Below are 14,676 nucleotides of genomic sequence, written 5' to 3'. Positions count from 1 at the left end.
TTCAAATAAAAGACACATCAGTGGCATTCCTTTATCTTTATTTAAATAAATAAAGTAAAAAACTTCTTCTGCCCTTCTTTCTGTCTGTAGCCTTTCAAATTCATTTTCAATGGAAACCTTTTCGTTACAGCCACGTTGGCTCCGCAAACAAGACAAACGGGTCTGTCCTTTATATTCGTGAACAGACACTCTGCCTCCCACCTGTCTAGAAAACTCCTGTTTTCAAAGTCCACCTTTCATTTGGCCGTTTTTTGGGAGGAATAGCTTAAATTTGCCCAAGGTGACTGACAGCATGAGGTTGCTAATGAATGCCAACAGAGGAGGAGGGGATGCTTGCAGGTCATGATTGACGCGCCAATGCACTTGCAGTGCATTCTGGGATTTGTACTATTAGCGGTGCATGCGCTGTATACTGGTGGGCCAGCTCTAATAGACATTTGATATTATCTCGTGGGTCAATAATTTTGGCCCGCGGGCCTTGAGTTTGACATCTCTGTCCGACGTGATATTATTTTAGGTGCGTTCAGTCTTGTATGTACCTCAGCATTGTATCTTGAATGTGATCATCTTCTCAAAATGACGGTTTTGAGGCTAAAATGTAAAGGTTTTTTTTCACCGATTTACTTTGAATCTCCAGCACAGTTAATTATGGACCAGAGTTTTTCCCTCATTTGTCTTGTGACATAACCAGATACTCGTTCTCAGCAGGCTCATTTTCTCATTTGCTACCGACAAGTTATTGTGTTTCAGTGACGAGAGCCCACGCCTTCCCTCTTCATAGCCTCAGGCTATGCTCCGCAGCACATGTAGTTCAGCGTATTTACTCACAGAGGGCTGCTTTCATGTGTGTTTCTGAGCGTGTTGCCTGGGTTTTTATTCAAAGCTAAATGTCTGTCTTCTGCATTACTGAGAGTAAAATTCAAAAAGCTTTTTATTTCAACTGACAATTATTTTGTTAACATTCAATTACCCATTGTTTTTAGTTCCTGACAAGGAGTTGATATTTTTATATACAACACTGCAGTACCGAGTAGTACCAACCCTCAGTAGAGTGGTGAAGGGATGATGTATTTTTGTAGGCCAGGCACGAAGATGGCATCGCACTGGTTCCCTCGTCAAAAACCTTATGGGATTTTTGAATGGGATTTTCGATTGTCGCCAAAAATAAGCTCTGTGACGAACAAGAGTTTATGAGATTTACACGTTTCGTTTAGCATGATAACCTTTACAAATGAACACCACTTTTGTGTGTTTCGAAGCGTAAATTAAATCACCAGAAGCAAAAAGCAATTGTTAGACTATACAACGAACTACACAGCGGTCGCACGACTTAAACGTCACCACTACAAACACTGTAAAAACACGTTAAAACACGATCGAAAAATATCATAAACAGATAAATCTACAAGTTCAAGTGCGACTCTGTAAAGCTGTAAATTCGGACACGTGGGTTTAATGAGTTTCTGTGTCCGCTGTGATGACGTCTAACGTCCCAGACAAACACTGTAGTCCCATTTAGCCACTCATTAGAAACCGCCTTTTTTAAGACGAGTAAAACCTTTAAAAGTTCAAAAATCGTGGTTAAGTGGACGTATTTTATGTTGCAGAACAAAACGTCTAAATATCTTTAACCTGCGTTAACCACAGACCTTATTTAAGGCATTTTACCGAAAACCCATTCAAAAACCCAGAGACTTAAAGACGAGGGAACCAGAGGTGCTAAAAGGCTAACGGACTTCAGGACTCATTACTTCACCAATCTATTTATCTAGAAAAAAAGTGATGAATTGTACTGTTATGTAAGCAGCCAAAAAGACAAAACAGGAAGTTTAAAATACCATAAAATTTACAGGTATGGACAGACAAAAAAAGGTTGTACAGAATCTATCATGATACACATGTAGAAGATAACAAAAGAAAAAAAAGTAAAATAATAGTCCAAATTATTCTAATGAATTGCAAAAGCAGTTTGGGAAAAATGAAATAAAACAAAAGTTATTATGATTATAGTGAATCATTACTACTACTAGCAATAGTTATTCTTATAAAAATCATCATCATATTAATCATAATATAATGACACAATTTTGGAAGTAAAATAAAACAGATGGGTGGTTTATAACATGGAAGTATCTTTACATTTGTAGATATCCATTTAGCTTGAAAAATGGACAGAAACTCCCACAGAAACATTCGGTTTTTCAGGAAGACTGAGGAAAAATGCTGTTAGAAAGCTTCATATATAATGGAACAAAAGCTAACCCAGATGTGTGTTGGGACTTTGGCTCTTTATGGCGAAGCTCTCAGCACAGGTGTTGTCGCTGTCACATGTTTCTGCTGTCAGCCGACTGCACAAATGAGCGTTCACAGAGACTTGGAGGCAGAATACTGCAGTTTGATAAACTCAAACGATTGCACAACGACGAGTGTGCACAACGATTTCTGTGAGGGCTGACAGCCGAACACCAAGGTTCCCAAAAAGCTTCTTTTTTTTTGTTCCACTCTGAAGAACATTTTGAAAAGCTCAGTTTTCTGTGGTGGAAAATGTCAGCTTGGTGTGACAAAAGTAGGATAAAAATAAATCATGCACATTAGTGAGGACACAGCACATTCTGCATTCAGTGGCGTGCACTGTACTTTTTTGCGTTGCTGTCGTCAGCACTGTCACCAAGGTGACCAGCCGAAGACACTTTGTACATGCTTTATGTTTGGGCCAGTCACAGTTACGCCGACAGCTGTGTAACTGCTTTAATAAGGCCCCACTGGAACGGCCGGCAGCAGCTTTCAGCCACTCTGCATCTCTTTTATCTCTCTGGAAGAAACATCAGTCTGCACACTGTCTTTAACACAAAGAAGTACAAAAGCAAATGTGTTTTGGAAAAGTGTTTGTGTAATATTTGTGTAAAGGATCACATGCCCTGCTTGGTAGACCTGATCCAAAGGTAAACATCTGGTAGTCTCGCAGGTGTAGAGACTCAAACGAATATGCAAAAGCGTTTTGGAGAATACTGCAAAATTAGAGAATACTGCAAGCCTCTTATTCTGTACAAACACGTAATACTCCGTAAATAATCTGCTGATTTTACGTTGGTGTCCTGTGCGTAGGAGCCTGGCCATTTCCATAACTCTTCCTCTACAGCTTAAGTCTTATATATACAGTGTCAATAAATACATTAAGCACAAGGTTATGCTGTTCTTATAGAAATGCAGTCACTTATACATTTAAACAATCGCTGCTCCTAACAGACAAACTGAACAAGTCTTAAGTTTATTTGACACTGTAAAGGTTTGTTATTTATTAATGAGGCGGGCGGTGGGAAAAAAAAGGGGAAGCATGTAAAATACTTTTTTAGGCACAGAGGAAGGACGTAGGTTTTTTTATTATTATTATGGCTTAGGGGAGGGTTATATTACTTTAAATGGATGTATTGGTGTAAAGAAAACACGAGGCATGTTTTTAAAATTGCCAAAATTACACCACAACCATGAAGCCTAAAAACAGAAATTGGAATTGAAAGTGGAGTTTGAAATTTTTGTAAGTGGTTGAACATATTATGTGGGAAAAACGCTTCTGTCAAAAAAAAGAAAAAAAGCTTAAGGTAGTGATAGGATAGATAGTGATATGTCATTAAAATCACTTTTCTATGTTTCATTTAAAATTTTACTAAACAAACAAATGAACTAGCATGCACAAACAGAGTGAAAAAAACAAGCTTTTTTAAAATCCAGGATTTTGTTTTCAACTTTTCTCTTTCAAACATTAAAGAATAAGTTCTTAAAACCTAACAACTAATTTGTGGTGAAGGGAGTGTCGTGCATTTTCACCAAGTCACTCAGGGAGGCTCAAGGTAAAACATTTGTAGCTCTGGGGAGGTTTAAAAAAAACCCAAACAAATCAAAACAAAAAACAACAAAAAAGTGAGACCTAATCCATCCTCCTCCTCTGATAAATACAAAACAGTCCCTAAGTGTGTTTATTTAGTTCAAATACATCTCTATAGAGCCAACTAACTTCTTTTAAAAAAAAATGGTTAACCAGTAAAAACTGCTTGAGATCTAAAATATCTTTTTTCAAATGTGTCCTTTTCAAGACATGCAGCAAAATAAGTTTCAGATAACACAGAACAAAAACTCAAACAAACTAAAAGCAAAGTCACAGTCCAGCTACACCTTCCTATGATAAATAGAGAACAGTCCCTAAATGAATTTACTCTTGAGATTAAACAGCAGCAACAAAATTAGAGACAACATACAACAAAAAAAATGCAAAAACTATTAAAAACAAAACAATAGGAACCTTGTAACTTTTCAAAACCTTATGTATGAAGGGCCGGGGCAATTACTTTTTCTAGATTTTATTTGATGAGAGAGAAAAGATTTTATGAGAGCATGCAAACTCTCTACTGTAAATAAAATATAAGAGCTGAAGTGGGCGTGTGAGAGGGGGATAATAGAGGACTTGTGCACTTGGAGAAACCTGGGTGAGCTGACTGAGGAACAGGAACACTGGATGACAGGATGAGCAGCTGGCTGGAAACAAAAAGGCCGCTGACAGGAGAACAATGGAGAAACAGGATAGTCCATCAGCGAGGAAACAGCTGATGGGAAACAGGTGAACCTGATGACCCGCAACAGGAGGGTCGCTCTTTACCAACACCTAGTGGCTGTGGCTGGAAAATAACAACCTTTGCTTATTTTTACACCAAACAGGTCCCCCCTAAAGTATTTCAGTCTTTCAATTTCATTTTAAAATTTGGTGTGGTGATTAAATTTGTGGAACAACCTGAATCTCGCCCGGACGCGTGTCCTCCTCTTCACCTGCACAACCGGACCCAGGTGAGGTGATGTAGTAAGCTAAATATTAGCATGCGAAATATTCTTACATTTGAGATATGTTTCGTATGTATTTAATTTAAATGAGTTAGTCGACGCGATAAGAGAGCTGTCACATGTTTGTTTAGTGTTTATGAGCGCCGCTGTAGTAATTACGTGGCTTTGTTTAATCAACAACAAACATTAGCTTGCTAGCTTGTGTGGCTTGTTTTAGCTAACGTTACCATTTGTTTTTATAGGTTTCCTGTTCACCAAACGTAACGTCAGAAGTGAAGAAAACATGGTGAGTACTCTGAGGGTCTAAGAAATACAATTCCAGCAAATACATAGTGCCACACGTATTATTTAGGGAGCTAAGTGCAAAAGAAATCCCAGCAATTAGCCAGGGCCCTGGGAAGTCCAGGGGAATGTGTAGCATTTCCGGGAAATACACGCAGCCGGTGAGCTGTCATCAAGGACTGACTATTTTTTACATTCTTGGTTTTTTGATAATTTTGGCTTTGTTCATGCACTATGGCATACATTTTAATCTTGTAATTTCCAGCTCAGCTCTTACAGTAAGTCTAAAATACACTGTAAAAGAAAATTGTTATATTCCTACTGTTAATTTAAACTGTATTTTTTTTTATCCCCACCGTCCTCCAAGCATAAAAACATGCATTGTATTATTTCCGGGTGTCAATTTGGGCTTTTACCTTGGAATTTGGAATTTGTTTTTACTATTTTTCACCTGATGATTTCTTTTTGGGTTTTTTTTTTGTTTTGTTTTTTTGTTGTTGTTTTTTGTTTGTTTTAACCATTTGGCATATGGAGAAAATACATGCTTTTTCCACCAGATGCACTGTCACAGTCATGTTGCTGTAAATCATTGACATATCCTAGGCTGTGGGTTTAAAAGAAAAAAGAAAACTTTGCATGTAGTATGTTGAAAATAACTCATTTTTGGGTTTTTTTCTTTTTCATATAAAAACATAGCGGGTATAATGACAAAAACCTACCATTTAAAGGGTTAAAATTCAGATAATAAATATATATTTTATATTGATAATTTGGACTGATATTCATTAAAAAATAAAGTCAATGAAAGTAGAAAATCATATTAATGTATAATATTTTTAAACTCCCATTTTGAAAAGAGCACTTTCTTGTGCAGAGTGGCATGAGTGTGAGTTTTTGACATTGCACAAAAAGTACTGTATAAATATCAATGTTGCTGCAATCATTGACACATCCCAGGGTGTGATAATAAAAAGAATCTACCCATCATGTAGTAGGATAAACAAGCTGTATTTTGATTTTGATTTATGCATTCTGACACCTTACTAAAAGTACAAAAACGATTCCCAGTGTGAATCACTGTATTTGTTTATTGTGAATTAAAAAAAATACTTGGGGGGGCCACCCGGGACTCTATTTGGTGCCAGATTTGGCATGCAGGCCATAAATTGAGACTCACTGATTTAGGATCTAACCAGAAGTGTAAAAGGCAGTAAAGTACAGAGTAGATGGGTTATATACATATTGACTTTATTGTGTGTAAGTATTAACAGTAGAGTAGGTGCAGAGGTTGCAATAAGGTAAATAAATAGTGTAAATATATGCATTAAACACCTGTAGGTATGATATGAATACACTGAAGGTGATATAGTGTATTGTTTGGGTATATTAGTAGCATGTGTATCTGTTGGGCAGGTTAGTAGTATGTGCAGTAGTGTGGCAGAAATAAGTATTAAAAAGGAAAAAAGACATATCAAAATCACCAAAGAACAACTTGATTATATTATGTTTTTTTTGGCTCAAGCCCTTCAGCACACTGCTCCTATCTTACTACATAACATGACTTGTTGAAAATCCCTCAGAGGTCTAATTGAGCTATTTTGTTTCAAAGCGAGAACCAAACTTGTTACCATGGAATTTCCTAACGGCACCAGTGTGGATAATGGCAAAAATTTGAAACTGTTTGATCTGAGGAGAGGTTAGTAAGAATCTCTCACATGTGCAGCAAATTCAATAAAAATGCAAACAAAGCCCTTATATTACTCTTCACTTGGCAACAAATGAGAGTACGTGGGTGTTAAACCCAAGAGATTTCCTCCTTCAGTTCATGCTGTGCGCAACTTCATTTATGGTTATTATTTTTTCATCAGCATTCACATTCTAATTGTGGTTGATGTGCTGCAGATTTAACTCTTGATTTCCCATTAGTGCAAAAGATGAGTGAGATATTGTGTCAAATAAATGGAAAATGATGATGAGTTAATGTCTAGTGCTGCTAATGTGATATGAAATGTAAAAAAAAAAATCAATTTATTGAACAATAATCAGATTTTCCATTCTGTAAATTTGTTAGTAGATGCAGTATTTATACACGGCAATACTTAAATGACTCCATACACACATTAACTGATATATTTTAAAATATGTCTCTATTTATTAGAAGTGAATTGCTACAATAGGAACTGTAATATGTTCAAGACATAGTCTTTGTTGATGTGGCTCCACCACTGTATTTCTGAACGCCTTTGTTTTTCTCATATGAAAAGAAAGCCACAAGAGGACCATTTTTTTTATTATTTAGAAGAATTTATTAATTAAGTAGAAGTCATCACAACAATTGATTTCCCAAGGAATAAATACGTGTAAAGCATAATAATCCATTAAATCAGAAATGATTCACAACTGTGCATCTGCCAAGATATCAGGTCCTCAAATGGGAACATTTGGGTGTAACCCAGTTGATAGAAAAACACTCCAAACACTCTCAGTTTAGTAAAAGTAGCAAAACTTCAACAGAAAAAAAACTCTGTTATATGTAAAAGTTTTGTATTCAAATTTTTACTTTAGAAACACAATAGTAGTAAAAAAGTACTGAAATGTCAAAAAACAGCCTCTTTCATAGTGTTGAATTATTCATGCATAAACATCTTAACAGTATTTTAGTTTCATTTAGCTATTTTATGATACTGGGATTAAAACTACAGAAATGTTTTTATTTTAGTTTAGTTTTAGGTTTTTTTGCACAATTTAAAAATACACAAAATGGTCAAAACAAAACAAGACAAAAAACCAAAGTGCGGGGAAGGACTAGAAACCAAGCGGGCTTATTTGAAGCCTCCACCCCAAAGAAAGGTTCAAATTTTAGTGTTATCGAACACAAACCTAAACACACAGACGTTTAAATGACAACATAAAAGTGAAGCAGACTAATAGTGGAATAAATGTATGATCACAATAATTTAAAGTTATTAAAAAGTCATGACATATTGTTGCTGTCAGGTGAAAAAACCCTGTTTTAAGTTTTGAAGATTGATGCTTTAAATGAGTTGAAGGATTAGAAGCTCAAAACCTTTTTCCATTTAAAAAAGTGAACGCAAAAACCTTAATCTGAAACGAAGAGAATAGCAACAGCTGTCAGATAAATATAGTTGAGTAAAAGTAAAAACTATTCTTAAAATTAACTCTAGTGGAATACCATTACTGCAGATAATCTGTTTTTTTTTTTGCGTAAATATCCGTCATATCTCTGCCTGATCTCAAATAAGCATTGGTCCCCTGATCTGCCATAAAGAGACACATTTCACAAAAAAAGTATTTGGATGACAGTCTGGTTTCACCGCTGATGATTCATCCACCCCGTACTTTCTGGCATCGGTGCAGCCACATGTTAAATACAGAATCCATCATAGAGTGGTGGATATACATGACAGACACGACTGGTGAAAGAAGAGAGTGGGAGGACTGGAAAAAAGCTACTGAGCTCCTCTCGTCGTCAGTAAAGATCAGTGACAGCATGAAAAATTGTACAATTTTCAGGAATTACTGAAGCAAATCATGACAAGATGTCAGTGAAATATTGAAACTATTCTCATTTTAACATCAAAAATAAAAAAATCCCACACTGGAAAAGAAAATACTACATCTGTATTTGTCTTGGATGTTGTTTTGATGACTTGTCTGAATTAATCTCTGTTGGTTAGCAACTGTAAATGAAATCTCTGCAAGAATACTAACATATGCAATACTACTGACATTATACAGACTATAAATACACTCTAATCTATAAAATATGTATTCATAAACCAATCTTTTGTCCTGTTTTACCCTGAACAGTTGAGAGCAGGAAAGCAAAACGTATGGCACACTGAGCACTGTTTGCTCAGTGTGAGACAACTATTTTTTTTAAGAAAAAAATATTTTTTTCATTTTCAAATGTACTATTAGTTTTTTAGCTTTTGATATTAAATATATAGCCTTTGGCCTACAAGTCCAGGTGGACACCTGCCTGTGCTCTTATTTTACAGCTACATAATTGCTCAGTTTCCATTTTACAGTATCTCAAACTGCAGGAACTAACTGTTTGAATCTGGGTTTTTTCTCCCCCAGCTCTTTTGGGGGTTTACAAAGTAAAACATATAGCTCAAAATGGCATGGGAGTGAAAATAGAATTTCTGATACATTATGTATAGAAAACATTGTTTGACAAAATAAAATACCCTATAGGGTGAAATGTTATAGATGTTTAGCATTGCAAACAAGTTTAAAATATATATGTTACAGATTAAATTATTTTATTAGAAAAAAGTAAAATCAAAAAACAGAGAAGAAAAAAATATATAAGAAAACAAAAGCAAAAGAGAAACAATATTGTATGGCATCATTACAAGGATGTAAGGATGATCCATATGTCTGCCCAGGATGTCTTCTAACAACTTTAAAATGTTTTGCCAATGCGTTGTGACGTCTTTGTGTTCTTGGGTAGTGCCAGAACATGTGGGTCCACAACGGTTGCATGCTGGATTAATATGTGGATACATTTTACAGAGCTTATTATTTGAAAGGTGAAGTCTAGTATTTTAAATTGAAAAAGCTAATGTCAAGCACAGACGGAGGAAGAATGTACTAGTATTTGGGCTCTTACCATGACTCTTTCGATATAGCAACCCCCCATATGGTTTGCCCAGGCTGCTTTTAGGTAATCTAGGAAGGTGGTGCAATCTAAACATGAATGTACGCTGTAAATAATGGTGGTGCCTCCTTATGATCAGTGGGTTTGATAAAAATACAGATTCACATGGTGAACTGAGCTTCTGAATCTTTAAACATCAGCTAACTCTTTCTAGTCCTGGATCGCCTTGTACTGGTATATCTTAATGCAGTGGTGCATGCTGTCCGACACCGCTAGTTGACCCTCAGGTAGCAGGGCAAGTCCACGTGGACTACTCAAGCCCTGGGTCACTATCGGCCACCCCACTCCCTGTGCTGGATATAACAAGACTCTGTGCTGTTCTCCCCAGTCTGCTACCAGTACATCGCCATCTTTATCTATAGAGATGCCCCATGGGCAGGTCAGGACTGGTCCCATACCAGCACATACACCCACAACTCTCACTGTGTTCCAGCCTGGCTCGAGCACTTTGATACAAGGCACACGACCTGTTTCGTTGCCTCTTTCGGACACAGCTATCATGCCTGAGCTCAAGCAAGCTGCCACTAAGTACGGCCGATGGAAACCAGTCACCACTGTACGCTCAAGACGGGAGCCGGTCTTTGGTTCAAGCTTTAGGGCAATGAGGGTACCTTTCCGGATATCAGCTACCAAGAACTCATCCAGCCTGGTTATGGTCACACCCCTGGGAGCCTCAAGTTCATCTTTTGCGGAGCCCAACCCTGACCCTCCAAAGGTCTGGAGCAGGCGGCCGTGACGGTTGAACACAAGCAGGGCTCGCTCGGCTGCGCAGCTCAGTGCTATCAAACCCTTAGCATTGACAGCGATGTCAAAGTAGTTCCGACATCGTCTGGCAGAGCTGTCAGAAGTTGGGGAGGTCACTTGTTGGAGGACATTGCCCCGAGGGTCAGTCACCTGTTTCAAAGTTAAATTCAGTTTTAACATTGATGGCAGTTTCATTTGTTATAGTGCACATACCGTGCACTACAGCAAACGTCTGAAAAACGTTTAACTGGGGCTGGGCGATATGGCTAACAAAGTTATCATGATCAAAACTTTCATATTGGTCGATATCAATAATTTCCTACAAAAGAAAAAAATCCAATCATTATTTCTTTAAAGTGTAAAGGCAGATTTTTGCCACTTATTGAAAGTTGAAGATATATGATTATTGTGGTTTAACCTGTTATTTATTGTCATAACAAGATAACATTTGTGCAACAGCAAAACATTTCACAGAGCACGTCACACTCTTTGGATCGACGGTTTAAAACAATTTCTGTAATGTTTTAGTGACAATGGAAACAGTAAAAAAAAAATTGCAACTGTGTTCAATTCTTTCCGTGCAAGTCTTATACCCGCAGTTTACAATTTCTGCAGTTACTTAAACAAAATGGCAATGACAGACTTTTATGATGTCGTAAAGTAGCGATGAAAGTCTATATTACATTAAATATCCGATCAGTCAGTTACATTAACTTACCAACATACAGTTAGCATTAGATGAGTAAACTAAAGAGCAACTGTAGCTTATGTTATGTGGCGAAGTCACGGTGAGATGTAATCCCTGGTCAAAACAATCTTACTAAAAATAATTTAATGTCCGTGTTAAATTTTGTTGTAATATTTAAAACGTTGCCATGCGCTCAAGTGGCTGGTCAGCTGGTCCCCGGTTATTTTCTTTTTCTACGACTGCTACTCAGTCTTCTTCTTCTGGTTGATGGTGGATGGTAACTGGCATTTAAGATGCATTACCTTCCCCCCTCTACAGGTTAGGGTGTTATAATTATATAGAGAATCTATCGAGCATTTATCATGTCACTGTCAAGGACAATAATATTGACATAATTATTGTTATCGTGTTGTCGCCCAGCCCTACGTTTAACACAACACGTACCTGAACACGTGCATTTCCGCAGTCCACTATAAAGAGTTGGCCCTGTGGTGTGGCATGGATACCACTCGGCAGGGTAAGGTCAGCCCGGCCAGAACCCTGCTTCCCGAACTGCCTGACCAGACGGACTCCTCCAGGGTTGAATATTGTAAAGGATGGGTCTCCATCCTCCTCCTCCATCTCCACCAGGGCTGGCTCTCCTCTCTCTCCTCTGCCTCTCTTTGGTTCTTGAGAGGAAACATCTATGACGGACATGGATAACGACCTAGCCACCAGGGCTTGTTTTGAGCCAGCCGCAGTGTTTTTTTTCTGTGGCTGCTGCAGAATATGACCTCTGTATGTAGGGTATGAGTGCATCTGTCCCATGTCAGAGGCCCTTGGCCCCCTACTGAGAGTTGGCGAAGTTGAGCTTGTCATGGATTTGCCACAGTTGACACTCCACACTTCTACATGCTCGTTTGTCCCACCACTAATCATTGGGCGATTCCTGTGAGTCAAGTCCACAGCAGATTTTGATAGACGGCAATTGTAGTTCAGAGAGCCTCTGTTCATGCTGTAGTCATGAGGTGGGCTAACGATGAAAGTGTAGCTGGAGTCAAGGCTGTCTGATGGGGACGGTGCTCGACCAGAGTCACCATGAGTCCCTAGGGAGTGTTCATCAGAGGACTGGCTGAGGCGAGAGTGAGGTCTGCCCCTGGATGTGAGGTCTAGGCAGCTTTGGCTGGTCAGTGGCTCTCTTGCAGTCATCCTGGGAGATGTCACGTTACTGTTTCCGTACCTGAAAGATCTACTTTTTGAATCACGACTCACTTTTCCTTTGTCTCCGCCCTGGTTGTCTAAACTCGAGCAGAGACTCAGCTTAGCATGCTCCCGTCTTCGTTCGGGTGAGGGGGACAGTTTCCGACCAGAGCCCAAAGTAATTGACTTTCTTGGATTTCTGGGAGAGTAGTGTTTCCCGTTACTATTCATCTTGTACACCTGCTCCTTGCCCTCAGTGTCCATGCTTTTAAGTACCTTAGGGACAGCCAGAAATACGTCCTCCCCTTGTGGCTGAAAAGAGGCTGACTCCATCTCGTCATCCTGAGATGACTCCCAGTCAGGCTGCTCACACTTCGGAAGCCAGCAACGAATCTTTGTTGAGGAGAGGTTTTGTTCCTCCTCTGATTCCAGATCACTCCGATTAGAGAGGCTGATCTTTCTGACAACCCTGCCGGTTGGCGAGGTCCATCCCTGTCCCAGGGTGCTTTTCTCTCCTCCAGCACCTTGTTGGTTTGTGTCTTCACACTGCATCTCATGTGAATGGAGAGCACACAGCTGCCCCTGTGGCCCACAACCTCCGACATGGAGGCCCAGGCTTTGTTCTTGCACACGGATGTCTCCAAAGGTGACAGCATTAGGTTGGGAGCTTGGTTTGAAGTGCACTTTCTTTAGGGAAACTGAGACTTCCCACGGTTGTAGGAACTCTGTAATATCCCTCAGCAGCTGGTTTGGCCCACTCTCTTCTGGACCTGACTGCTGACCCACCTCCTGAATCCGCTGCTGAAGTTGAGCCAGTTTATGGAGCCTTTGGTCCAACAGGGACTGGCTGACCCGGGCTGCTGCCATGTTCTCCCTCTGGACCTGCTCCAGATGCTGCTGAGTGTCCCGATGGTCCTGCTCCACCCTCTCCAGCAGGCGCCGCTCTTCTCTGCGAGCTCCCAGTATTGCCCGCTCTACACCCCGATTCACAGATTCGGTCTCAGTTGCATGACGCTCTTGAAGGCGACGCAGCTCTGCTTCTGCCTGAGCAAGGTCGCACCGTGCCTGTGATGCCCAACACGGAGGTGACTGAGTCAGGAGAGCAGGCGAGGCACCATCGGACTGATGATCAGGACTGGGGCTGTGGGCTCTGATAGGGGAGGAAGTATTGCTACCCAAAGGAGTCCCCACAAACATCATGGTGGATGGATCTTTAATTATTTTACAGCATCCAGTTCGAGCTCCTACAGGAAGACATAAGAAAGGGAAACTGAAGATAAATGCTGTATTTTAACATGAAATGTGAGAGTGAATCTATGCATAAAATGATGTATGCTGAGACATCTGATGTTTATGTTCAGCCCCAACATACTTTTCAACAGATGGCGGTAGCAAAGGAATTCCTCTGAAAAACCCGCAGTAAAGCAGTAAAACCTCCAAAGATGACTGAGCATGTCCCAAGCTTTCGTCATAAAATGCCTGCTTTTGTCACTGCAAGCACAACTGGACATGTCCTTAACTCTTGTTGGAAAGTACCTGCTTTTGTCGCTACACAGTAAAAAATACTTGCTTTTGTTGCTACAAACATGGCTAGAAGTGTCACAAACTCTCATTAAAAAATACCCACTTTGGTCGCTACAAACACTCCAGGGCCGGTCCAGACCTATTTTTAAAAAATGCCAGCTTTTTTAGTGTCAAATAGTGATTCGCTGCTTGGCAGCTGTCACATCAAGGTGTCACACCGTCCACCATCCCCTCTTACCGCTGAGAAACTCGCCTCATATACTTGTACTCTGAATTACTTTATCATGTACAAATCAGTGGTTTGCGGAGACGTACAACGTCAACACTTTATTCTGGGGACTGAGCTGATTATATTTTGATTGGTGTACCTGAGCTAACCACGGTGGTAATATGCAACATTTCACTCCGATGAATCATGAGACAGGATTTTCTTTTCGGGTATTTGTTTGGCAGACTCTTAATCAAAGGATGTACCGAATCTGACACACTGTAATTGAATCTGGCAGAGGTGACTGAGCAACCAGTCCTTTAACAATTTACACAAGATGCATCTTTTTAAAAGAAGCCATTTCTCTGCTGCCAAGTGAACAGATGCTTATGGAGAAGGGATGCAGCCATGAAGGCAGGCCGTAACAGAGACGAGTCAGTGGGCAGAGAGAGCTAGCATAGAGGAGGAAGAAAGTTTTACACTGAGAAATCTATTAGCATTTCAAATGGCGGCAGACAGCCAGAAGCATCCAGA

The 14,676-nt window shown here is 39.5% G+C and overlaps 1 protein-coding gene across 1 annotated transcript; it reads right to left on the bottom strand.

Moving 5' to 3' along the window:
• Positions 1-9,873: 9,873 nt before the first annotated feature.
• LOC148188550 (uncharacterized) lies at positions 9,874-13,610 on the bottom strand. Its single transcript, XM_088082711.1, has 2 exons — positions 11,676-13,610; positions 9,874-10,693 (listed from the first exon to the last, which is right to left on the bottom strand). Exons 1-2 carry the CDS (start codon positions 13,608-13,610, stop codon positions 9,950-9,952), a joined length of 2,679 nt encoding a protein of 892 aa, XP_087938837.1. The 3' UTR covers positions 9,874-9,949.
• Positions 13,611-14,676: the final 1,066 nt, after the last annotated feature.

This window comes from Plectropomus leopardus, chromosome 10, assembly GCF_026936395.1.
Source record: "Plectropomus leopardus strain MGB_pleo_1.0 chromosome 10, ASM2693639v1, whole genome shotgun sequence".
Lineage (NCBI taxonomy): Eukaryota > Metazoa > Chordata > Actinopteri > Perciformes > Serranidae > Plectropomus > Plectropomus leopardus.
The sequence above is the reverse complement of the archived record's forward strand: the minus strand, read 5'-3'. Positions and strand labels throughout refer to the sequence as shown.

What these genes read in the sequence shown, in the direction of transcription:
- LOC148188550 (XM_088082711.1), bottom strand. Translation starts at nt 13,610, where the DNA reads ATGATGTTTGTGGGGACTCCTTTGGGTAGCAATACTTCCTCCCCTATC. An exon ending in GCGGAAATGCACGTGTTCAG is followed by an intron (nt 10,694 to 11,675) that starts GTACGTGTTGTG and finishes ACTTTGAAACAG; the next exon opens with GTGACTGACCCTCGGGGCAA.